We start from the raw sequence: 27472 nt of genomic DNA on the forward strand, positions 1-27472 counted from the left end.
GGAGCTTCCGGTGTGTGTCCATGTGAGGGCCGTGTTTGAGTTAACTGTGTGAGGAGTGCCTTTGTGTGATTCGACTCTATCACTAACTGCTCAGTGGGAGAATAGACATCTAGAGCCTGACTAACCAACCCTGAGTTAACTGCCTTAAACACGCTCTGTCTTGAAACACAATTTGTTAGAAAGAAATAAAAAGGAATGTTCCGGGTTCAATAAATACTTTTGATCATCACAGAAGAGAAATTATTTGTCCAGCAGCTAGTATATATATATATATATATATATATATATATATATATATATATATATATATATATATATAATTTTTTTATTTATTTATATATGCGCACAGGATTTTTTTAACATTAAAATATACATTTGTATATTGAAATTTTAACATAAAAATGAAAACAAATGTTTTTGAAAGTATAGCTTTAACATATATATATATATATATATATATATATATATATATATATATATATATATATATATATATAAATAATGGTATCACAGATGCTTTGAGAAACAAAAACAACTACAGAATGACTAACCCCATACACCCACACAGAAAGAGCATTACAGCGATTTTTCCTTTTTTTTTTTTTTTTTTTTTTTACAAACTGAAGGACATATCAGAACAGTTTTTGTGGTCATCAACAGATGCGAAGATGCTGTCCGTTGAGAAAACATTGTATTGAACCTGAAACATGCCTTAAAACTTCTGAAAGTATCTGCAAGCTAAAGGATATGTAAACTTAGAGCTGTTACAGCTACAGCAGAATATATACATGTATAAGTATATCTGCTAAATGAGTAACTAAAGAGTTTCAAATATACACCAGTCAGTTCATGAAGATAAAGGTTTATTTGTTAGCGGTAGTATGAATTCGATCTATACATCTTAAACACAGCTCCTGATAACCGTACATATATTAAGCCTATTCCCATTCTCTAAGAAAAAACACAACCACCATAACAAAAGAGGCTGATATAATTTAAATTCCCAAGGATGAGGTAACAATTCACAGTACAAATCCTTCAAGTTTTCTTTCTGAAGAACATAAAACCTGTATTTGCTTAAAACCAGAAGACAGTAAGAAAACAAAGTGATGCTGATCAAATAAAAAGCACTTTACAAATCCCCTTATAGCTGTCCTTACATGTGATAGGGCTGTGCTATCTGACCTTCCTTTCTCACGTACATCTATGCTGTGTGTGTACATGAGTGTGTGTATAAACTAGGCTCCTGAGCTAAAAGAAAGAGTAGTGAGGGACGGGGTAGGCGGGCATTTTCATGATGGGCAACAGAAGCATTCTCTTGGGCAAACCTAGAGAGAAAATGAAAAGAGCACTCCACATAAGTCCAGGACAAAATAAAAGACCTGCGAGTGTTTTGTTTCAAATGAAGCTAATGCCAATTCAGTCTCATTCTAGCATGGGGACATGAACCCAAGAGAGCGGAGGAGCAGGAAGAGTGAGGTCAGGTGAGAAGAGAGGGCATAAATCAAGCATTAATTCAGATGAATTCACACATGCACCTGCTGCCTAATGTCACATGACATGATATACACATACAGTCGACCTATACTCAGTCATCTTATGAATAATGACTCTTGAGTAGGGCTGAGTGATATACTGTACATTAAATAAAATGTAAGAGTTGCTGTAGCTTTGGTCCTTTAAATGGATTGGTCTACACTACAAGAGTGTGTTGCTGAATTTCAGTATACTTACACTGTGATAAATTATTGTATATTTCTTTAAAATATCTTCCAGAAATATTTTCATGAGGGACCCAACATTTTTTATACCAAACCATCAATAATTTCAGCAATGTATAAATCAAACCATGAAATGCAGTAAAATTATAGTTAAAATACAGTATGTTTTCCACAAATTTTCATGAAATTTAGAGATTAAAGAAATAAAAACTTATTTTATTAATAATGCTGTAAAAAACTCTTATGTTTTTCAGCTTTTCACACAATTACAAAATTAACACTAAGTGAAAGATATAATTTTTTTTAATTTTAATTACAATCTATAAAAAAATGATATACATTTAATATAGTTCATTAATAATATACAATTAAAATCTATTTTAAAATAGTTTTCTAGTTTTTATTAATATTTACACTAAATTAAAGGATTTTTTTCACAATGTGCAAATCGAAAAATAACAGTAAAATTTTTATTTAAAGTCGAGGCAGATTTAATTATTTAGATTTTTTTCAATGTTAACATTTGTCCTATTGTTAAACTGTTTTTATCTAAATGAGTTTAACTTAGAGTCACTAGAATTTTCATTACATTGCAACATTTTTTCAAGGAAATACAAAATAATTAAAAAAGAAGCATAATATCATAATATCATAAATATTGAATATATTGCCCAGCCCTAGTTTTAACTACTAGACAGAACTATCTAATTGAGAGTAATAAAGTTAAACCTAGTGTCTGAAGCATACAGGTGAGTCGTGGGTAGGGGCACATGAAGGGTTACAGGAGTGATCTGCCGGCTGGCGCTCTTATGTGGAGTGTTCATTCTGTGCCGTGTGTGTGTGTGTGTGTGTGAATAGCAGTCGTAGTCTCACAGTCGTTCCCGTTTAGAAATCCCAAAGCAGCAACAGGAGGAAGAGGACTGAACAGCGTACGATGACTGGTGAGAATTACTGCATGCACACAGCTCTCAGGCACCAAACCAGAGAGACGTCAAAGAGAGGGGCGCACTGTCCTCTTACCGCACAATACCGGGTTTCACCTTCCACTTAAAGGAACAGTCTTTATGTGGCAGGCAGAGACCAGGGCGCTGGGAGCAACCCCATATCCACCCCCCACCCGCCCCCCTCATCCTCCGAGAATATAAACACAGCAAACACCCCCCAAATTCAGCCTGGTTCCCCCCGCACATAAGACTCATTCAAAGCATCTTCATCTGGGCCTGACCGGAGAGGCGCTCCTAAAACGACACACTTCTGTTTATAAACCTGACCGACTGTGTGCGTCATCTGTGTTTATGAAACATCCCTAACATGGAGCTTCAGATATTTCAGACGCAATAACAACGCACGATGAATTAAAACATAAATCACATACCTGAAGCTAGTATTTACAAACGAATAGCTCACAACCTCGACGGCTTCGCACAATGCAGGTGGTCCCGCAGGGGGGTCAAACTCTGAACTCTTTCAAATATTGACATTTCATATTAATACTTCAATAGCATATAAATAATACTGTCCTGAATGTGGAAAAAGCAGTATGAGTAATATGTCTGGAATCATACTATATGAATGAGTAGGTGAAATATACTGCTGAGATCTGATGGGCAGGTTACTATCCCATAAGGCCATGGGTCAAACGCTTTCTCAGAGCTTTCTCTAGAATACAGGCACATTTTACACTGTGTGTTTCCTGTGAGCTGTCAGTTTGATTCAGTGTGATTAATTATTCAATTACGCCATTAAAATTTAACCAAGTAACCATAAAAAGGGATTTTCCTACTAACAGAGCAATTTAAGTTTTTAACACAAAGTCTGATAACTATAATGTTTTAATAATCAGCCCAAATCTATGAAAATAGCCAAGTCCACATCACAGCTATAAACGATATCAACACAGAATAATGATCTCTTTATAATTCACTTTCATTTTTTTATTTTTTTTGCAGCTAATGAATGATAAAAACACTGACAGCCAATCAGAATCCAGAGACTCTGAGGAGCTTGGATGCTAATAGAGTTATCATTACAGTTATTGTTCTTGGTGCGAACGGGCCTTAAGATGAGCAGGCTATTAAACGGTTAAAAACTAAATACTAAATCTGTCATCTTTGACTCACCCTAGCTATAATCTATGAAAATGTTCTTTTGTCAGTATAGTGAAAGTCAGTGGGTTCCAGTGTTTGGATCCCACTGAACAAAAACTGTTGTTTGTGTTCCACAGTAGAAAGGAAAAGGACAGGAGGGTGAGTAAAAGATGACAGAATTTTCAGATTTAGTTGATCTATCCCTTTAAAATGTTTACGCTCTATGCTAGCTAGTCGTAGCAGTAGTCTTCAGACTGTGTTTAGCGTGATCTTCCTCTCACCCATCATGCCCAGCGGCTGCTTTGAATGGTGTAACTGTGCGCTGTAGACTGACGCTTAGAGAGCCGCCCAGAGTCAAGCGTTGAGCAGGCAGACTAGACCAGCAAAGTCACACTCAGGCCAGGTGCAGCAAGTCTTGCTCCAACCACAGTTAAGAACCAAAAGGTTATGGTTCGTTTCCATCGTCCAGGGACTGATTTTGGGGTTTGAAAGCCCAATTTGAGAGCTGAATGGGGAAGTAAGTGGGGGCAGATTTGGACCCTAGACCCTGACAGGAGGAAGGGAGGACGGGAAGGAAGGGGTACGTACCGTATGCAGGAGTGGCGGCTGCTGCGCTGTACCCGTACGGGGCTCCGAAGCCTGCGAGAACACGGTAATCATGATATAAATGGTGAAATATAAGTGTTAAGACTCCTTCACATGAGTCGTGTCAGGGCCTCGACTCTCCCTGTGACCTTTGACCTCGCTGTCAAGAGTCATGTGACAGAGCCTTTCTAAAGACAAACTACACATGAATAAAATCTAAATACACCTCATAAACAAACAAAAACAGACAATACTATACTTAAAAACAACTAGAGAAAGCGTTTCCCTTCAAAAGTAAGGCATACTGATATAATGTGACTTTAAGGAAAATCTATTTTAAAATCTAAAGGATTAGTAAAAAAAAAAATAATTATATAAAAATGAAATATAAAATATATATATATATATATATATTTTAGAATATAAAAATAAAAATTTTCACAAATTTTTTGTTTGTGAATTATTTATTTTTTTACTTTAGAAAAATTAGATTCAATTATAGTAGTCTATTTATACACTACTGTTCAAAAGTTTGGGGTCAGTAAGATTTTATTATGCTTTTGAAAAAAAAGACATTATACATTGTAACAAAGTGAAATATTTATTACAATTAAAAATAACTATTTCATATTTTAATCTATTTTAAGTTGTAATTTATTTCTGTGATCAAAGCTGTATTTCTCCCGTCTTCAGTGTCACATGATCTTTAGAAATCACTCTAATATCCTAAATTTGCTAATCAAGAAACATTTCCTTATTTTTATTCATGTTGAAAACAGTTGTACTGCTTAATACAATAAAACTGTCACCTTCTTTAATTTCATGATTCTTTGATGAATAAAAAGCTAAAAATTGCAGCATTATTTGATTTTAAATCTTTATAACATTAAACCTTTACTGTTACTTTTAGTAGTACAACAATTATTATATATATATATAAAAAAATAATAATAATAATTTATTAGTCCAACAACAAATATTTTAGCAAAATAGATATTTTAGTCAGAACGAGTTAACCGTATCTTACCAGTTATTTTAAAGCCCTTAATATAAAGCATGAGTCATGTTTAGAACAAACTGAATTATGCACTTTCCCCACAGCAGCTCACTCTCAACTTCCTTCGCTGGTTTTCAGACGCGCTGGTTTCGATCTACTGTAGACCTATATGCATATCTACGGTATTATCTCATCATTCCATGTATTACTATATCAGTATGTCGTACTTGATTTACCGCCCAGCCCTAAGTGTAAGCTGTAGGTAAAGTAATGCAGTTGTAATAGACATGCGTTGGTGCATGTAGTTTAACGTGCCTAGAAAAAAAATCAATTAGAGGCCTGTAGTCACTCTAGAAACACTGTCTGGCATTAAACACACACCTGGTGTGACGTATCCAGGTGCTGCCGCAGCGCTGATGAAGGCTCCTCGTGTGAGGGTGGGTCTTCCTCGCCCTCGTGCTGCCTGGACCGCCACCGCAGACACAGCAGCAGCGGCAGCTAATGCCCCTTTACTCTACAACACACACACACACAGTTAATAACCCCACAGGCTTTATTAATCAGCGACAAGAATCTACAGTTAAAGGGTTGCCACAGATTGATTTCTGGAGAAAAGAGATGAATTAGCCTGCAGGTCACAGTCATGGATTGTCAAGCACTGACGGCGGTTATCTGATGGACACACTGAATCCTGAACAACAGCATCTGGATGTTATCGGTCACTAATCGAAGCAGCTGATGACCCACCTGAGGGATTATTTTCTTCTTCTTGTTGCCAGCAGCATTAGGCCCGGAGAAGAGTTTTTCTAGAGCCGCGAGGGCTGCGCTGGCTTTGGCTACTTTCTTATTGGGCCCCGCACCACGAAACTTCTGCCCGTCCACTTCCACCTGTCCACGAGAGGATTTTGAACAGGAAATGAGATCAGTGACTGAAATGTGAGATGACATGTACTGTATGATAAGGTGCTTTTTTTATTTATTTATTTTTACAATTGGAATAATAAGAATTTAAGTAACACTGTCAACTATTATAATTTAAAATAACCGTTTTCTGTTTGATAATTATATATTCCTATGGTGCTGCCACTAAAGACTGGAGTAATGATGCTAAGAATTCATTACATTTTAGAACATATTTAAAAAAAATAGTACTTCAAATCAAATAAATGCGGGCTTGGTGAGCAAAAGTGACTTCTTTAAAAAGCAAATATAAATAAACAAATTTCAAACTTTTTGCTATTGTATATTTTGACTCTAAAGCAAAAGTGAATGATTCTTTTCAGTAAAAATCCAGCACCACCATATTATGGATTCCCTAAAAACGTCTTGGGTTTCTCTTTAAATAAAAGGATTTATTGTGCATTTTAGTATCCATCAAGTGAAAAACCTTTGTTTGACTGCATTAATGAACAGAACAACTTTGTCCTTATCTGAATTCAGGAGGATTCATTCATGTCTGCAGCACAAACAGCGAGGGACATGTTACACAACGAAGATTAATATTTGGATTAGATGTTTGTTCAAATCCCTCACCCCCAGTGTGAGTAATAACAATAACAGAAACCGTCACTAATAATCAGTCTTTTATTGGCGAACAGTGATAAAGTGGTATATGCGTGTCTGGCGAGGCGTACCTCCATGACGAAGCGTTTGTCGTGACTTCCTCCGCTCTCTGAGATGAGCTCGTACTTCAGCCCACGGCGTTTCTCATTCAGCTCCATGACCGGGTTCTTCCCGCTGGCCGTCAAAATAGGACCCTGAGTTCGCACCTAGATGCAAAACATGCCATTCAACAGAACTGAACCAACACTGACCGGAGCCAAATAACCAAACTATTGTCTTGCATACAGATGATTACAGCTTGTTTTATATATTGATGAATTTTTCTTTATTATTGAACTAAACTGAATCAACACTGAACTGAATTGAGCTGAATAATAATACTATTATTTTCTGTAGAGCTACTTTATAGTTCAACAGGCTTTGCTTCATAACTACTGAACCTGTCATTGAACTACATTCAATCTTTACTGATCTAAATTAAGCTACATAATGACACTATTATCTTTTTTAGAGCTGCTAAAACATTTAGGAACAGATTTACTAAACAGAGAAAATTAGCTTGAGAGCACAATCCAATAAAAGCACAGATACGAACTGTAAAGTTCTGCAGTTGATCTGAAAATTTCCATAATGACCAATGCAATCTACCAAGAGCAGTGCAAATGAATGACTATTGCTGCCATGTCAAGCATGAAATGGGTAAAGACATGCTTTTTGAAATAAATGGCATAAATACCAATACCACTGACCAATGCAATCCTGAGTAAATCACAATGCGTGATTCATTTAAATATTCTCCTCCTATAGATTTTACATCTGAAAAGGCAAACTACATATGCATATGCAATAATAGCAAAAATAGCTGTCCATCCCTTTTCATCACTAATTACCACTGTGTTTTAAATCCTGACAGTAGTGTTGTAATGCCAAAAGAGGGTTTGTGTTGCTGCGAGCTGTTAGTAAATCTGGCCCTATTTCTGTTGTTTTCTTGTTTATTACTAGGAAGCTGCTTTGTAAAAATCTGTATTGTATATAAATAAATGTGACTTGACAGGAACATAGTATAAAGATCTACTAAACACTTTAGTGAGTGTGTGTGTGTGTGTACCTCCAACGTGTTGGAGCTGTCTAAAGCGTGTGGTGTGTTATTGCTTGAGTGTGTGGACGTTTCGTTCTTGCCCTCCCCGTCCGACTTCTCGTCTGCACTCATGGAGTCCAGGTCTGTGTCGAAGCCTGTGGGGTAACCCATCGCCTGTAGCACCTACACCACAAAAACAGCATCACAACGAATCCAGCATGGACGTCACACAGAAAATGTGGCTTCAGATGACTACAATGCAAGACTTTTATGTAAGAAATAACTCCAATAGTTCTGGAGCAACGAGAGTATGAATAAATGGTGATATACTGTAACTTTCCCTATTAAAATCTCTGCCGCATCAGCCCTTATTTTAAGAAGGACCTTACTTTTGTTTTCGAAAATGACACCATGAGCTGAAAAGTAAAGTAAAAGTATATATCTTTAAACAAGAGACTTCAAGTTTTGGCATGAAAGATTCAGAAAGTGACGATGCATGCTGAGACAGTTTGGGCCATTTTTGGAGCAGGCGGAATCAAAAGTGCACAGTTCCTTGGATCCCGAGGTCATTATTGAGAATGAAATCATCAAAAGACTTGCTTATATGAAATACGCCCACACCACAGACACACAGCGGACATACAGATCTCAAAATCAAGTTTGATCTTTAACCAAACTAAATCCTGAATAGATAAAGAACGATAAACAAAATATATTACACATAAAATGTAATTTGGGGTATACGGTTTATTATTTAATACTATATCAGTTATCAACCAATGGAGATTTTTTTTATTGATCAGTATTGATATATGCTGATAAATAATTTATATATAGAATACCATTCACAAGTTTTGGTTCATTACAACATTTTTAAATCTCACCAAAGCTGCATTTAATCAAAATCAAAAGTTAAAACAAGTAAAAAAGTTATATTTCAAAATAATATTGCAATTTTATAACATTTTTTTTTTTTTTATTGTAACATTGTAAAATGTATTCCTTTATAAATTCCACTGAAATAGATCACAGCATTCAGTGTTTTATTAATATTATTAATTTAAATTAATTTAATTATTTAATTTATTTATCAGCAATTTATCAGTTACCAGACAACATATCAGTTAAACAAATGATCAGTTGGTATAGGATAGGATTTTTCTATCAATTCATCCCAATTATATACAAAATCAAATTTGTAAGATCTAGTCGTAACTGTTCTGGGATCAATGCTTCATTTCTCTGAGTATCTCAGAGTCAGGGTAAATGCATGCTTTAAGTGTGAGTTTACACAGGGGTAAAGGATATCATAAGAAACCCAGTGTTCATTTGTTAGTCTGACCCAAATTGGGGCTGTCATCGCCTGTAACGGCTGCACTCTCACAAAAAGAGGATTAGAGCAGTCCTATGTTCCAGAGCCTTTGTTCATCAGCACTCTGGGATTACATAGATTTCAGCTCCTTTTGTTTCCTGGGAATCACTGGTGTGTGTGTGGGAACAAGATTAACCGGTCTTCCTGAATGACGCACTGCTTTACTGTCCAGCTACAGTTAGAACAGGGTCAAATCCACAACTCTGGTTCAAGAAGGGGCATCTATAACATTAAGAGACGGATTTAAAAAGGGTCAAAGGGTCGAGGATACAGCTAACAAGAGCTTAGCACAAGCACATCAACTAGGTTTGTGTATGTTAGAGGCCTGATCACAATGGAAAATAAGCTATAGTGACTATTGTAGGGTTTTATTTATTGTAAAGTCATCATGAAGTCAAAATGTATCACTTTAAATTTATTTTAACACATGTACATGGTCTAAATGTGCACAATTTACCAAAAAAGTTTGTTTTTGCAATTTGGAATTTCACAATCTAGGGAGGAACCATTTTTAGTTTACAGTGCAATATTACTTTAGAAACATTTGATATTTGAATATTTTTATTCAGCAGCCATAATAATAAGTCATCATTATTTTTATGGGATTTTTTATAGGATTATAGCAACTTTTGGGCCACTTATGTTCAAAGAGATTACAGCGAAAATAAAATAAAAGGGGAGGGGGGGGGTCAACATGATCTGGAAATTATGCAAGTCAGTCACCCACATCAAAACTGTGGCTCCAAGTGCATATCGTTAAAGGTAAATTTCATCCCAACATAAACACTCTGTCATTATTTACTCACCAGGTTTTTTGAAACTCGCATGACTTAATTTGTTCCGTATACACAAAAGAAGATATTAGGCAAAATGTCCAAGCTGTTCTCTTCCATACAAGTGTGTAAAGTTCCAGTATCAAAAGGCTTCAAAACACTTAAAATACACCACACAGGTCATATGGACTACTTTTATGGTGCTTTTTAAATGCTTGACAGCCCTTTATTGTCACGATCATTAGCTGTAGTGCCCATGAACTTCAGTAGAGGGCACTCCAGCTAATGATTGAGACAAAAATGTCAGAAAGGCTAAACAAGACTTCACAATGTGGCTGTGTGTGAGTGTTGCTTATATGTGTGTGTAAATGAGGTGCAGGTGTGGCAAGGAGAGTAGCTGATGAATGAGGTGCAGGTGTGGCAAGGTGATAGTGTTGCAGAGGCTTATGGGAGATGTAGTTTGGGTGTGGTGCAACAGATGAGAGGTGCTAGTGTCCAAGTGATATGGTGACATCTGGTGGTTTTTGGGTGGAATGGTCCTGAGTGGAGTGCCCTCTACTGAAGTTCATGGGCACTCCAGCTAATGATCGTGACACTTATCAACATTAACTTTTATTGCATAGGAGCGAGCAGCTCAGACATTTTGTCTGATTTCTCCTTATACTGCTAGACAATAAAGAGAGTAAATGATGACAAAATAAAAATTTATGGGTGAATTAATCCTTTAAGACATTACATAATGGTCACCACTCCAATCACATGATGCAAAGACAACTGAGGTCCAGGTGTACCTTCACAGCCACGTGCAGCTTGGCGGTTTTCTTAGAGGAGCCAGAGGCTTCGTAAACAGTGCCGTCGACGTCTACAGACATGGTGAAGACGGGGGCGTGAACCGGACCTGACTGAGACAGCAGTTTATACTGCAGCCCCGGCCGGATCTGGTTCAAGCGCATCAGGGCGTTCATGGGTTGATTCGAGTCTATTGCTTTACTGTCAAGAACTGCTGGAAGGGAAAGAGAACAGAAATAAACGTTAACGATTATAGCCCAAAGGGAGTGGTCTTTAAACACACAGCTCATCTTCTAACTTTCTATGATGCTTTAGTTCCATCAGCTGGCTAATTGTTAAATTGTGCTGCTTTGAAAGCGATGTATTTGAGTCTGAGGCTGGGGACAGCAGCACGGCTCCAAGAGAAATTAAGAATCAATGCCATTGATTTCCCAACGGTTGTCTGCTTCCTGTATGAGAAAGCAAGAGATGGAAGCACAGCAGGATGAGGAGCGAGAGAGAAGAGACGGCATGAAATAAAAAAGTAGAGAGAGATCTGGACAGCTTACCGAAGAGAAAGAAGGTCAGAGATTAGCAAAAAACAAAAAACAAAAGCAGAGCCGAGATGAGATGAGGAGAAATGAAACATGTTGTTCTTTAATCATTTTAGAAAGAGGACATACACCGTTTAGGGCCAAACAGGGCCATAATGAAGAAGGAACGACTGTTTACTGTTTCAACGTTTCCTTGCTGGTTTAAAACAGGAGAGGATATTACAGAGACATATTTGTCATGAAGCACTGAGAAAGCTTTGGTTTGGTGAGGCATATTACTTCTAGTACTTTTAAAAGAAATGTACATCTAATTTAAAATGAAAATATTATATTTATTACAATTTTTTTAATAAAATAAACCTTAATAAAACACAGTACTATAGGTTGACTAATATGACATTTTCAATGCCCAATGCTGATACTGTCATCTACAGTTATCATTATAGGCTGATCAACAATATAATGATCTAATACACATAATGCAATTCAGTAATAACAAATGACTATTAATTTAAACAGTATTTAATCGAAATTACCATTAATCAACTAATCGAACACTGCTATTGACAGAATCCCACAGGTATCTCTATTACACATTATATAATTACAGATTAACTGGTTTAACCAATACCTGTCTCTCGTTACTCAGACTGACCTTTTCTCAGGTTGCGTTTCATCTTCTTGATGAGGTCTTTGTCGTCCAGTAGACCATCTTCATAAGGTCTCTTGAGCCCTAGACCTGATACAAAAGAGCAGAGGTAATGTGCGGGAGGAAAAAAACAAGCTACAATGAATTACTAAAACACATTAAAAACAGACTCTTAGAGCTGTATGTCAGTGTGTACAATTTCAGAATAATTATTTTTTTTTTAATGTTAAGTGGTCATTTCAGCAGCACTAAATGTATTAGCAAAAATAATGACTGTTTTCAGACAAGTTTCCCAAACACTTATTTCGATTGGACAATCAGTTAGCCCCGCCCCAAAACTCACACCAATGACTGAGTCAAAGCTGCTGTTGTCAGGCAGATTAGGATGTTCATATAAACAAATGTTAAAACTGACACTTTCCAGAGAAAGAGAACAACATTTAGCTGTGTCTACATATTAAACTAGACCTGAAGTAATGAATTAGCTGTGTGTGCTCACCTTCTTTATCTGACCAGGGGAATTTCTGTGAAGGTTTACTTGAGGGGAGAGCGTCCATTTCTAAGACCTTATAGATCTGCCCAAAGGCCATGAGACGCAGAGCATGCTGAAACACACGAAAAAGTATCAAAGTTACCACAGAGCAAACCTAAATTATCTGCTCCTGAAAAAAAAAGAAAGTCTCAAAACGTTCCCTGAAGAAACACCCACACGTTGCTTCTTTTTTTTATAATAACGCAGTAACTCACAGACCGCCTGTAGATGTGGAACATCGGCACTGAATCACCACGTTCAGAGGAATTATGGGAGACAGACTGCCTCACAAATAATTCATGCTACAACTAACTCACATTAACTCATCTCAACAGATATTGACAAAGCTGTTTACTTTAGTTATAGCCCATTACGAGACCACATAAGGTGTGGTTCCAGAGTATCTCTAGAAATTATTTTGGAGCCCAGTTTCGGAAACAGCATTTAATATCGTCCCATACACAAAACAACATTTAATATCGTCCCATACAAAAAACAACATTTAATATCGTCCCATACACACAAATTTCCAAAAGGCAAGCGTGTGACTCTAGATGAACCGATGGAATTGTTACAGGATGTTTAGATGGTACTGTCCATCACCTGATAAAACTAGATCACTTCATGATAATCAGCAAATCTGTTCACACTGGAGGAGCCTTCACTTCACTTCTGATGTTTTTAAAGGTCCGTGCTTAATTTATTAAAAATTCAAAGGATTACACATGAGTTTCCATAGTTTTTCTTGTTTTTTTTAATTATATATTAAATAATAATAATGATTATTTTTACATAATTGTTTTATATGTCACCATTCAAATGTCTGTAATGCTTTCTACATAAGTCTCTTATGCTCACCAAGGCTGCATTTATTTGACATACAGTAATATTGTGAAATATTACTGCCATTTCAAAGAACAGTTTTCTATTTGAATATATTTTAAAATGTAATTTATTCCTTTGATGCAAAGCTGAATGTTGAGCAGTCATTGAGTCCAGTCCTCAGTGAATGAATAGAAATGTCATATAACAGCACTTCTTTGAAATAAAACTCTTTTGTGACATTATAAATGTTAAATCTGATCAATACAATGCATCTTTGATTAATTCCTTTAAAAAAACACAACCTTACTAACCCCAAAATTCTTACAACCAAGTTGAATGCATAATTATTCCCTCTGTTTCACAAGCTTGGCACTGGTGATTACATATTGTTCCTAAACTAAAGTTTGAAGTAATATTTAAGGTTAATAAGCATTAAGAAAAATTATTTAATAATCTAAAATTTCATTTCAATGAAGCTAGATTAATTTTCCTTGCTTCAAATCCAGTGATCACACAAACAGCTCATCTTGAACTCATGAACTCTTCAACACTGAGTAAATGGCATCAAGAAGTATCTTTCAGTCTCCTGTGTGCTGACATAAACTCGTTCTTGAATGCAGAATCTGTGCAGCGTTACTATGCCATATCACCAGATGCATCTCATTTATGATTACGGCAAACTGCAGTAAAAACAAATCATCATTTTACCCGCATTATCTCCAAAAATAAATAAATAACGCATCACATTCACTAAAGCAGAAGAGGAATAAAATGCATATATGCAATAAATTATTTCTTTCCTCAAAACTTAATATGCTACTGTTTAGTTTTATTTCTTCTTTAAGTTAATTATACAATTTGATAAATACGTTAAGCATTCAAACATGTTCTTAGCTTCAGTGGTGTGTCTGGAGTCAGGAAGGGTGTGTGTTTGTACCAAACCTCTTCGATCTGCTGCAAAACACTGTGATTCTGATCTCGACTGCACGAATGTTCAAAGGAAAAGCGCTACAGAAATCTACTCAGAGATGCAGCGCGCGCACACACACACACACACACACAAAGTCCTCGGGGCAAAGAGTATGAGTCACGGGCCGGCGCCGTATCTTTTTCCCACGCTCATTAGAGAACCAGTCATCCAGGTGCTCTATTAAGATGAGTGTGTGTGTGTGTGTGTGTGTGTGTGTGTGCTCTTGTTTTTGTGACATATCAGGACACAACTCTGTATAATGACATGGGTATGACACTGGTATTACAAGGAGAGGGTGGCTTATGAGGACATAACCCATGTCCCCATTTTTCAAAACACTTATAAATCATACAGAATGAGTTTTTTTTGAGAAAGTAAAAATGCACAAAGTTTCCTGTGTGGGTTAGGGGTAGGGTTGGTGAAGGGCCATAGAATATACAGTTTGTACAGTATAAAACCATTACCCCTATGAACCCACTTTATCACAAAAACCAATGTGTGTGTGTGTGTGTTTGTGTGAGAGACGGCACAGATGAGATAAGCGCTGTTGATAGCAGCACCGTTCTCCTCTTCTCACTGTCACACACCTGCATCTCACACACATCCCGACACACACTGCTTGTACCTGTGCACTGTACGTGATGGCCTCCGCCTGCTCATCCGTCATGTCTGACAGGGTGTTCGTCAGCTCCTTCTCACAGGGATCATGCAGGCCTGGTCCACCTGAGAGGAAACCAAAAATGAGCAAATACAATTAACAACATACCGAATTTACAAAGATGACAAGGACACAGTCAAGAGCTGTGGAGTTACTGGAAAATGTAGTGTTTCATTATTAAGTGAGTTACTCTCCATCACCGCAGGTGAGGAGTTAATTAAACCCTAAAGTCGACCTTTATCGTTTAAATTACGTCCCGAAGGTACAATACAAATATATATATATATATATAATGTTCACATAAGTTTATATAATTTAGGCTTGTTTCCCATGCAAGCCAATCAAATATTAATGCCTGCATCTCATTATTAATAAACAAGTGAGAAAAGAGTATAAGTGTAGCGAGGGATGGACTAGTTATGTCAAGAGCAGATAAATGAGGCTCCATTATTCCTCTGGGCCTCAGACAGGAACTAGAGCTCAGCCAATGACAGCCAGATCTGATCGTGACATCACTGCTGTCATCACACTGTACAGATTCACATTTATCTTGCATATTCAGGTTGGAAGGCTTATTTAAAGCTTAGAGATCTATTTATATACAATGGATACGTTTCATTTACTCTTTTTACTTTTATTAAAAACAGCATTCTTAATCAAATCGGTTATCAAAATGTTATACTATTTACATGACTACGTGTTTTCAACATTGATAATATGATAAATGTTTCTTGAGCAGTAAATCGGTATATCAGAATGATTTCTGAAGATCATGTGAATCTGAATACTGGAGTAATGATGCTGGAAATACAGCTTTACATCAGAGGAATAAATTACTATTTAAAATAATTTAAAATGCAAAACACTTATTTTCAATTGTAATAATATTTCACAATACTACTGTCTTATCTGTATTCTTATGAACTAAATACAGCCTTGACCATGAGACTTTGTGTTTTTTTGTTCTCCTCTGTGGAAGTGCTCGTACCTGGGAGCAGTATCCCGGAGGCGAGGCACTCCATGACCCTCCGCAGAGCCTCTCCTGCTCCCAGAGGTCTGTTACACGTGGCAATGGCCTTCTCACATATTAACTCCAAAGGCTTAGGACAAAAAAAGAGCAAATCGCTTTTCAAAGACTGATTACATTAAGAACTACAGTAAGTGACACAGAAATGAGAGGTATTTAAATACAAATAAAAGGTATTTAACTTAAGGCTGAATGGTCCATACATCATTTAGAGATGATTAGCATACAGAATAACAACTATGACAACAGTTTGTAACGTTGTAAATAAAAATAACTTTTCGTGAGCAGTAAATCATCATATCAGAATGATTTCTGAAGGATCATATGACACTGAAGAATGGAGGAATGATGCTGAAAATACAGCTTTACATCACAGGAATAAATTACACTTTTATAAACATATTCAAATATAAAATGGTTATTTTAAATTGTAATATTTACTGTATAATATACAACTTTTGATTGACACACTGTAGCTCAATTCATTAATAATTCTTCTGATAATGTTTGTGTTTTTTTCATACTTATGAAAATACTGAAAGTCATGCATAATTCGGACGAATGGTAACTGTCCATTTTTTTTTCTTTTGGATGACAAATTAATGTTTTTGAATCTTGATTGTCTTAGCTGTTCAATATCACTTTTTACAAACTAATATATAGCAGATTGAAGTATTTTTTAACAATATATTTCAAAGCTGCATTTCTACACAGAGCAGAAGGGTTTTGTGATTAAAAATACACGTATTTAAGAATAACTAACCACAATATATAATGACAATTAATATGTACCTGAAAGGTAACATCTGCATTACACCACTGACCCCCTAATAATTCAACGGTCTGTCGTCACTGAATTCCTTCATCTATGACTGAATTCTCTAAAGTCTTACTGTATCATCACTGTAAAATCATGCTAGCAACATGCTAATCATGCTAAAATCATGCTAGCAACATGCTAATCTAATATTTGATATCAGAAGGAAGCAGAAGTCTGATACTCACCCATCCTTTCAGAGGTTCCCACGCCGGGACTCTATTGCACATGTCTCTCAGTATTCGTAAGACAATCACGCACGACTTTAGCCCGTTAACTCTAGCCTGAGGAAACCAGAGGGAATCAGCCAATGAACTGACAGCAACAATCAAACCCAACCTTTAACCCCTAAATCTCTAGATCTCGACTGTGTGTGTGTGTGTGAGTGTGGAAGTGTGTGTTGTGCTTCGGTTCTGGCCTGTGTTGTGTGGATGATGGAGGAGGGGGCGGGGCTTATGTCAGTGGGGTGGGAGAAGGGAAGATACGGTGCAGGAAAGCACTAGACAAATCCTCCATGATGACAAGCAGGTTATGGACAAACAAAAACAGGCAAAAGGAAACTAAAAGTGTAACAATTGCTTTTGTAGCCTTACGATACATAAATGTTAGTGATGAGGTGTCGAGCATTTAGAGAGCTGGAGGAAATCGAGGACAATGGCATGTAGTTTTGGGTCATAAGGCTACAATAACAATGAGAAGAAGTGAGCGCCAACCTGGAACCATTTGGCATGTCGCAGAGAGGCCAACGCCACCAGGCACCTCTGTCTATCCAACAGGTCCGCCGGCTCGCTCGACTCAACGCTCTCTATCGGTGAGAAGAACGGGACAGGAAATCAAATCACACACGCCTAGACACGCACGCTCACACACATACGGAAACGTGATGAGGGAGGGGGCTGTTAAGGCACAGCAGGAAGGAGAAAGGGGAAGCCAATCGGCTCAGGTGGTCCAGTGCATCCAAAAGAGATGAGAGCTCAGGGCATCTCCTTGGCTGGCTGGAAACTGGAGGAAGGATTCGCAGAAGGTGTTAGCATGTGCCAAGAGGAAACACAGCTTACAAAAAAGACTGAACGAAGCTGTTCGATTGGCGTTACATACTATCCTACCCAGACATGCCTTAATACAGCATATTAATGTGAGTTCATGTGGGAATGTTTTGGCCTAACGAGCCATTTTTGGTTACTCTGTTCTATTTTTTGTGAGATGCTGGATAGCTCCGCCCACAGCATACTCTGATTGGCCCAAAATCCCAACACCGAGGCAGTGGAATTTCAGCCACTTGTACAGCAATAAAGTGTTCGTTTTTATGAAAAACAAGATTTACAAATTTTTTTTTATGAAAACTAACTATTATGATGAATGATGGTTGCAATAAAGCTCCTGGAAATGTATTTAATATTTGTTTGTAATTTATAGTACACTGTATTATTTTTATACTATACAAAAGTGTGAAATTATTATTATTAATATTATTATTTAAGATACTGCTTGTTATGAAATTGGCAAGGTTAGGGGTTTTATTTATAAGATTTAATTTAAAAATGTTTATCGATTTATTTGTACTTTTTTTTTATTTGGTAATGTCAATCCATAATTTGAGATGTGGAGTAAATGGCATTTGTTGGTTCAGAAAACTAATGAGAAAATAAATAAATAAATAAAAAAACCCACAAACAGACACTCCATACAGAAATCTGGGGTTAGTATGATTTTTTAATATTCATTCGAAAGAAGTCTCTTATGCTCACCAAGATGGAATTTATTTGATCAAAAACACATAAAAAAAGTAATATTGCAAAATATTATTACAATTTAAATGTTTTTTTTATAAATATATATTTTGAAACATTTCTTACTATTATGAATGTTGCAAACAGTTGTGCTGATTCATATTTTTGTTGAAACACAATCATCATTTTTTTTTTCAGGATTATTTTATAAACAGGAAGTTAAAAAGAACAGTCAACAGAAACAAAAATATGTTGTAATGTAATAAATGTCAAAACCATATCCAAGCATATATACAGTATATTTTATACTGAATGAATAAAAAAAACTGTATTAATATGATATATATATATATATATATATATATATATATATATATATATATATATATATATATATATATATATATATATATATATATATATACACACACACATTATATTTATATTTCGTGTGTTAGGCATTGTTAATATATCTATATATATATATATATATATATATATATATATATATATATACACACACACACACACACACACACACACACACACACATTATATTTGTATTTCCTGTGTTAGGCATTGTTAATAGAAAAAATAAACTAATGAGAGTGTGATGAGTATGTTTTCGCAAAGTCTTCAAACAGCATTTCAATATGGGCAGAGACAGATTTTTCTAATTTTCTGTGGCATGTCTAGTTAGGCACTAAAGTCAAAAGCAGCGACACATGCTAACAACCTCAGCGAATCAGTGCCAGTTTGTGCTTGGATTGACACTGGAATAATGAAGACATGCAGTGGGTGTTGTTATAGACCAGTCACAACAAGAGAAGAGATCGTACACACACAACACAAACTCACATTCTGAGTTGTCAGAACATTTTTCTCCATCTCTCCCACCCAAACAATACATCAGGTTCATTCTTTAACTTTTTTTTTTTCATTGGCTCGGTTGGTGAGTGTCTATGTAACAGTGAGCCTATAACACTGTGTAAATCCAGGACAAGGTGTGCAGGTGTACGGGGTATTAATCATGAGGGGTTATTTAGAGATTATATCACAATAACTAAAGCGTTACTCTTTCATAATTCCTCTCTGGATTTCAATCAGAGCAGCCCAGCTGAGGATGGTTAAAGAGGAAGATCTATCAGAGTGATGAAGGTTTAGCCTGCCCTTAATCAATGACACACACCGCAAAAATGAACATCAATCCATCATTTATCACCACACAAACTTACACACACTCAAAATGACTACAGTGCAATACAACCCAGGCATGTTCTAATATTACATTGTTCCGTGTGTGTATGTCTGTGTCATTTATGCATGTGTGTGCAAGCTGATGAGTACTGCCCATTCGGGCCGGTCCTGAGATTGAGCCGTAACTCAATGGGACAGGCCCCAAGACCCAGTCAGGGAAAATTTAAGGTGCTCCTGTCGTGATCTACAACCCATCGCTCCATCTCTCCCTCCCTCCTGTCATCTGTCATCCCTCACTCCAGGGGCAGTGTCCACATCTGATACGTCTGCTAGATGGATGAGGTGTGTGCTGACACAGGTATCGATTCCTCAACCTGGACACATTCTTTCATTTTTCTCCCCCTGCTTCTAACAATCTACACCAAAGAGGATGGCAGAGTGAGCAAACCCATGAGAAAATGAGTGTGTAAAGCGAGAGAACAAGATTAAGGCACATTGGACTTAAAGTTCACCCAAAAATTAAAATTCTGTCATCATTTACTCAAACATCTGTTGGTGCCCATTGACTTCCATGGTGTGGAAAAAAATACTATGGATGTCAATGGGGACTAGGAACTGTTTGGTTACCCACAATCTTCAAAATATTTTCTTATGTGTTCAGCAAAAGAAACAAATTCATTCAGTTTGGAACAATTTTTTTTTTTGGGGGGGGGGGGGGGGGGAGTATTCCACCCTTTCTTCTGATGAACACAAAGAAAGATTCATAGAAAAATAATCCAACCATGTGAGTCCATATAATGCAAGTAATGATATAACGCATAGAAATCAAGTTGATAAACTTTTTTTTGGGTGGAATTTCCCTTTAATGCAATGCAAATATTTCTAAAGCATTATTAGTAGTCAAATGAAATCGTTTTTTCCCAAGACTGATATCAATAAATAGAGAGCAAGGTGGCCGACGTAATGCTAAAAATCTTTTAAAAGTCACTTTCAAACCAAGCAGCTTTCTGATGGTCAACATGGACAATCCACTTGACCAATTTAACACCAGAAACTAAATCTGTGTGGGGAAATCTTTCGCCTTCATGTGAAATTCCTTTTTTGTGTGAATTCTTGTTAAAATCACTGGATTTCACCAATGCTACGTACAATGCTAAATGTGACCGTATGTTAAACCCAGATGGAATGATTTACTGTGCTGGTTTTAGGTTAAAATTAACAGAGTGAATCTAAGTAATAGATTTAAACATGGCAGAGTGTTCAGAATAGTGGAGTTTTTGACTTTATGGAATTCCAGTAATAAGACATCTAGGTAAGTCTATCATCCTCTTTAGTACTGAGTTTTGCTACGGTCTCTGTAATGGATGAGCACTCAAGCACGCCCCGCAGGGTTGCACCCTAACCAAATGTGCTTGAGAGTGTGTACATGTATATGAGGGAAAGAAACAGCACATTTCACATCAAATTGTTAAAAACTAAACGCCGTCCTTTAAGGATACAACCTCTTCAGCTGTCAAAGAAGTCAGTCACGGCCCGGGTCACGGCACCAAAAACTCCAATAACACACTTCCATCATGACTTCACTCACATGCTCAGTGCCTCTGCATCAGCAATAACCAACAGCAAGCTGAATCAATGCGTTATTCACCCTCATGTCATTCCAAACCTGTATGACTTACTTTCTTCTGAGGACACAAAAGATGATATTTTGAAAAATGTCTGTGTATTTTAGTCCATACAATAAAAGTCAGTGGTGTTCGTTGTGCTTTTTGACTCCACTGAGCTTCATTATATGAATTAAAATGTGCTTCTTGTTCTGTAGAAGAAAGAAAGCCAAGCAGGTTTGAAACAACATTTTCATTTATCAGCAAACTATCCTTTTAACTGACAGATTAAAGGCATGAAAACAGCATGTGCACCTGGCGTCCCTGACAGAATTGTACCCAAAATGAACTGGGCTGCTCTTACTGCCCTAAGTAGTGAATAAACATCCTAACTTACATTGTTTTTGACAGAACATTTCACGCTATAATGTCCTTTAGCTCCTCCCGCGGGTCGAGTCTGGCAGCATGAAGACCACTCAACCTGCTTCTGAATCAGTTCTGTGTGTGTGTGTGTGTGTCTTGACTATGAGATGAGTCCAGCGCTGTGTGCTGCGGCCCTGAGAGTGTGTTCTGGATGCAGAGCAAGGATGAGATGAAAGCTATTTCTTCTAATGGACCATCACTAACACACACATACACAAACAAATTCATCCATCCCCTCCTGTTTACCAAACGAACGTTGGCCATATGCAGGCACAAACCTTGCTCCTCTGCCTCGCAGTCGTCTCTCATCTGCGGCGAGGTGAGCGTCACCTTCAGCGTGAGTTTGGGTTCTGTCTTAGTGCAGACCACGATGGCTGCCACGGGAATAGAGCTCTGGACCTCATACTTCTCCTCTGTCAACTTCTGTAGGGTTCAAAGGTCAAAGGTCAAAATGTCAAAAACAAAACATACAATGAGGATACTTGGTTCTATAGTAGTGTATAGTTGTGACCTATTTAACTGGATCGTATCATGGAAAAATGAAATTTCTTGCTGGTTCATTTTGAAATTTTTTGATGTGCTATGTAGACATAATGATATTTGAACCAACATGAACCAACATTTTTACAATTACTCTAAAAGGCCTTTTCCTTGCTAAAAACTATATATAAAATTATCAGTCACATATTTAGGGTCCCTTAGAAATGTGCACATCAAATATCACACATTAGAGTTAGTAATGCAGAACACACTTTTTACTTTAAAGCTAACTGGACAAGTATTGAAAAGTTAAGCGATTGGCATCACATGTACACAGCTGGTCACAATGCGTTTACAATCCGAGGTGGGACCTAGACAGTGCAGATGCTTCTTTAATGTTTACTGTACTTCGGTTTCTAATCCATTCAGTTAATTCCAGCCACACATTCTCAATCCGCCTGCTCTTTTCATGTAAATCAGAGATTAATGACATTTCCCACTGCAGTGACCCGTGTGTGTGTGTGTGTGTGGTCAGGCCGGTATATAGAGCACATTTCCTCCATACACTCACATGCTTGAGCACAGAGCTAAGAGAGGAAATGTGCATATCTATCACTCAATCTCTGAGGTAACGGCTCTGACTGATAGGAAAGAGGAAGCAGGTGGAGAAAGGGAAAGTAGTCAACTGCTGTTTCCATTAAGAACAGATCCATTATACGGAGACATGACCTGCTGGCAGTACAGTCTACTTTAATGGGATTTGTGTCTGTTGTGTGTGTGTGTGTGGTTGGAAGGCTCAGACTGGGGTCGCCGCTGATCACCCCGTTCCCCTGGCCTGTCCTAAGTGTCTAATTAGGGAAGCTGTTTGCTGGCAGGTTTATCTTAATCACACAGGATGAATATAAATAGAGCAGGTCTGTTTTGGATGTTGCAAGTTTTCTGTATAGAAATCTGCAATGTTTAATTTCCCTCAAAACACTGCACCACCATTGCACCATAAATATAGCAGGGTAAAATGCATTCAGATATTCAGTATCACATACAATTAACTCACAACACTTTATAAATGTAAAACTTTGAGACTTGTGTGATAGACTCACTTATGACCTTGTAAAAGTTACAACAAAGTATTCTTGTTCCAATCATGTAATATAGGTAAAAACAATATTGTTCCACATGAAAGGGGCAAGAAATCAGTAACAGATGTTGCAATGGTGCAAATTCCTTTCATAGAAATTACATTCGTATCAAAATTGAAAGTTTACCAGCATGAACTAGTAGAATCAAGCTTTATAATAGCTCAAATAATATTTTTTGATGTCAGAATTACACATTTTTGCTTTTAAACGCTCTAGAATATCTTGTCCAATAGAAACTTCAGTTCTCGTCCCACATACTAAATTAATTACTGAAAACATTTGCATGAACTGATACAAAAATTAAAATAAATCAGTGTTGCTCTAGTATTATTTACATAATATCATAATATTTACTATTTATAACCTTTATTTTTTATACATATTAATTTCTTATATTATTGCGTTTATTACTTACATTTTAGTAATTTAATGTGCTAGTCATTTTTTCACATATATATATATTTCTATTTTATTTATTTTTATTTCAGTTTTAGTATTTTTAGTTCTTCAACAAACATGAGCGTCTCTCACTCTTGTGTACCGCAGTGCAGTATTTCAACAGATTGAATGCAAACAGTAAAAAGAAGGTGTCTTTTGGCTGTATATGTAGCCAAGGCAGATCAAATCTCCAGCAGTACAGGAGGTTGTGTGGTCTGAGTGTGTGCCGTCACCTCGATCTGCTGCGGGAGGTTGTCACAGACGGTGCTCAGCAGAGTCTCGGTGGGTTTCTCTCGGCACATGAGCACCAGCTCCAGATCCATGTCATCTTTAATCAGGAGGCCTTTGGCCACAAGACCGATCCTAATCACTCCACACAACACCCGTCCTTCACTGGGAGTGCTACTACAGCTGCTGTCCTCGCTGGGACAACACAAAATATGAATATAATCTGAATTAATTACGAGCAATATGCAGATCCAATAACTCAAGAACAAACAACTTCTTCGCAGAAATGTGTCTACTTTCTCAGCATGCACTCACTTTGTGCTGCCTTCTGGCAGTTCGTCCACGCTAGCCTCCTTCTCCTCCTCCTGTGTGCTGGCTGAATCTGATTGATTTGATTGGCTGGCTTGAGTTTGGTCCATCCAATCAGAGACGTGTTTCAGGGCGCGCTCTACAGTGGAGACGAGGCTCTGCACCGCCTCCAGGGCCTCAGAGGAAGGGTAGATGGTGGAGTGCTTGGCCATGACGTGACGGTCATCGTTCCCGAACGACCGAATGGACCTCTGTCAGAGAAAAGAGATACATTATGGCTGGAATACACCAAAAGATTTTCACACCAATTTACAGTCTAGAGAAGTCTATGCTTTTTGCTGAAAGCCTGAGCCAGTCTGCAGATTTGAGTTGACAGGTATCATAGAAAATTGAGTAGTGTATGATGATCACAGACTCTGATTTTTTTAGCTTCAGATTTTGATTCCATCCAGTCGTGGGTGTCAAATCATGTTTGATATTTTCAGCCGATTTCAGAACACATACTGTTTTCATTTGTCTTGCATCTTCTAGTAACAGTGCGCACATTTCTGCATTAGTTTGTTGTGATCAGAACAACTTTAATCTGGTAGTGTGTATGGATGTAACGATTAACTAGAGCCGTTTGAAAATCTATTCAAATATGTGACGATTCAAATCGGTTGAGATGCTAAACAAATCGTGATTCAATTAGAGGTATGAGTTTATATGAATGTATGTCTGAGGGGAACTTCCTGTCTTTAGAAAAGTTTAGATGGTATTTTTTCTTTCATCTTGCCTCTGTATAATTAATTTTAAAGTTCATAAGTGCAATGCTGTTTGTTAACAGCAGAAACCAAGGAAACGCTTTAAGCGCCGCCTGCTGGCAGAGAGTGAATCTGCATCTCGTTCAGCTCGTCTGATGTTTCGGTTTCATGCAGATATTTTTTATGTATTGCTTGTCAAATCATTCTGTTTTTGCTTCAAATTTCGAAACTATACAATCTATTTTAGATTTAAAATCTGCTCATGTTGCATGCAAGCAGCATCTTTGTCTGGATCATGATTAAAATGCAGTGGTTGCCTCTCATTTTAAATGGAAGAGAACAGACGAAGCCTTATTTTGTTTATATGAAGAGATTTATTTTATTTGTGTTACTTATTCGATTAGGGTCTTGTTTAAAAATGTATATTCAATTTAGTTATTTACATTTACATTATATAAACATTTTGTCATTTAGAAAAATGCTTTTATCCCAAGCGAATTACAAATGAAGACAATAGAAGCAATCAAAACCAACAAAAGAGCAATGAGTATATTATAGTATTATATTTCAATTTCATAAAGAAGCGTGCAACATTTTGTCCAAGAAATAATAATGAGACATTTAGTTTATAATTTGTCTCAAATCTCATTTTGTAAAAAAAAAATGTGAATCTAATAAAAAACAAAAAGTTAAATAAAAACCGTGAACTGTGAACCGTGACTTGAGTGAATCATTATATCCCTAGTAATGTGTGATCCTCAATGATGGCCAGTTTTTTCTCTGTGACTTTTAAAAATGTCAGTAAGTGTATGATGCCCAGCGTTTTAAAATCTGTTCAGATTTTAAAAGTTGTGTAGTGTAATCAAGCCTTTAGGTTTATTCAGTGTAGTAAGAAACAATAGATAACTTTGTGTAGCTGTAGCAATAAATACAGTACATGCACACAATTTACGCCATTTCAGGTAATTAACCAACATATTATATGAAGGTCACATTAAACGTTTCTTATGAGCTTTTTACAATCATTCACTTATTTTGTCCTGGTCTTGAACCCAGTTTAATTATGAAATTTTTTTAATTATAACAATCTAAGAGTTTAAACAAACCAAAGCATTTCACTATTTATTTGTGAATATTTGTATCAAATTTTACACAATTAAAATTTACATCTGTTGCACAGTTATGTAAATTTTTTCTACCGAAACAATAAAAATAATACAAAGAAACAAACAAATGAATAACTTGTGCAAGACGACAAATGTCTATGAATGTTTGAAACTAAATATATGGCAAATTAATTGTTATTTTGTCAAAGATCTCAAAAAGTGAGTATTGATTGTTTGTATTGTCACGGGAGGAGCACAAGACAGACACAGTGGGCGTGGCATCAGGCCTCGGAGAGGCTTTTATTAACAGAAATCATAAAACAAAGGGAATAAAAGTGGCCAAAGGGGGAAAGTGTCCAAAATAACAGGGAATCTGGTGTCCTCGTCGTGCTGCGGGATTTGTGTAGGTCGGGCAGTGTTCATCGAGGAAGGGTCCAGGCAAGGGGCGGAGTCCGGCGGCCGCACGCGCTCCCCTCCTTGGTCCGGGGCGCGAGGGGCGGCGGCTTCTCCTAGCGGCCGCGTCTCTCTCGTTGGCCGCGGCGCTGGTAGGGGATGGACGGCCCGGCATCCTGGCCCGTCGGCCGTGTATACGGGTGCGGTTCCCATCCGGATCGCGGGTCCGGCAGCTCACGTCTTGGTGGCGCGGGAGTCCCTCAACGCACCCTTCCTGGACCCACGAGGACACCAGTGTGCATGCACGGGGAAGAGACCGGTCTCCTGAGGAGAGGCGCGTTGGGCTTTTAAACAGCGGCGGTAATGAGGCTCCACTTCCTTCAGGTGTGCCCCATCACACGCCGCCAGCCCTGACTCGTCCAGCGCCCCTCCTCTCACACACCCACTCCAGTCGGGAGCCTGGTGAAGGGCGGCAATTTAGGACGGGGTGCCGGTGATAATCAGGGAGGAGGCAGCTGACTCGTCACAGTATTAAGGATACCTCAAATATTAGCTGTGAAATGATCTTTAACAAAAAAAGAAAATAAAAAGGAAAAAAAAAAATGAGTTGACAATTCCATTCCCAAAATGTTCAAAATGTCATTTACACATAGAAAATAAAATATTTCATTTGAAATTTGGAGGAAATACTGTCAGAATAATAACA

The 27472-nt window shown here is 37.3% G+C and overlaps 1 protein-coding gene across 7 annotated transcripts in view; it reads right to left on the reverse strand.

Moving 5' to 3' along the window:
• The window catches only part of LOC128021422 (spermatid perinuclear RNA-binding protein), an 88965-nt gene that overhangs the window by 6397 nt on the left and 55096 nt on the right, over nt 1–27472 (reverse strand). For 4 of the 7 annotated variants that reach the window (XM_052608562.1, XM_052608561.1, XM_052608560.1 and 1 more), the window contains exons 4-18: nt 24531–24775; nt 24221–24410; nt 22209–22353; nt 17690–17781; nt 17165–17260; nt 16121–16232; nt 15100–15197; nt 12647–12752; nt 12154–12237; nt 10968–11179; nt 8062–8214; nt 7025–7159; nt 6138–6278; nt 5772–5904; nt 4397–4447 (exon numbers count right to left, since the gene is read on the reverse strand). In XM_052608562.1, coding sequence (XP_052464522.1) covers nt 4397–4447; nt 5772–5904; nt 6138–6278; nt 7025–7159; nt 8062–8214; nt 10968–11179; nt 12154–12237; nt 12647–12752; nt 15100–15197; nt 16121–16232; nt 17165–17260; nt 17690–17781; nt 22209–22353; nt 24221–24410; nt 24531–24775 — 1993 coding nt within the window. Of the gene's footprint in view, nt 1–846; nt 1329–4396; nt 4448–5771; nt 5905–6137; nt 6279–7024; nt 7160–8061; nt 8215–10967; nt 11180–12153; nt 12238–12646; nt 12753–15099; nt 15198–16120; nt 16233–17164; nt 17261–17689; nt 17782–22208; nt 22354–24220; nt 24411–24530; nt 24776–27472 lie in introns of those variants that run through there. The other 3 variants (XM_052608566.1, XM_052608565.1, XM_052608564.1) reach the window with 3 other exon arrangements.

The sequence above is a fragment of the Carassius gibelio genome, chromosome A10 (assembly GCF_023724105.1).
Source record: "Carassius gibelio isolate Cgi1373 ecotype wild population from Czech Republic chromosome A10, carGib1.2-hapl.c, whole genome shotgun sequence".
Classification (NCBI taxonomy): Eukaryota; Metazoa; Chordata; class Actinopteri; order Cypriniformes; family Cyprinidae; genus Carassius; species Carassius gibelio.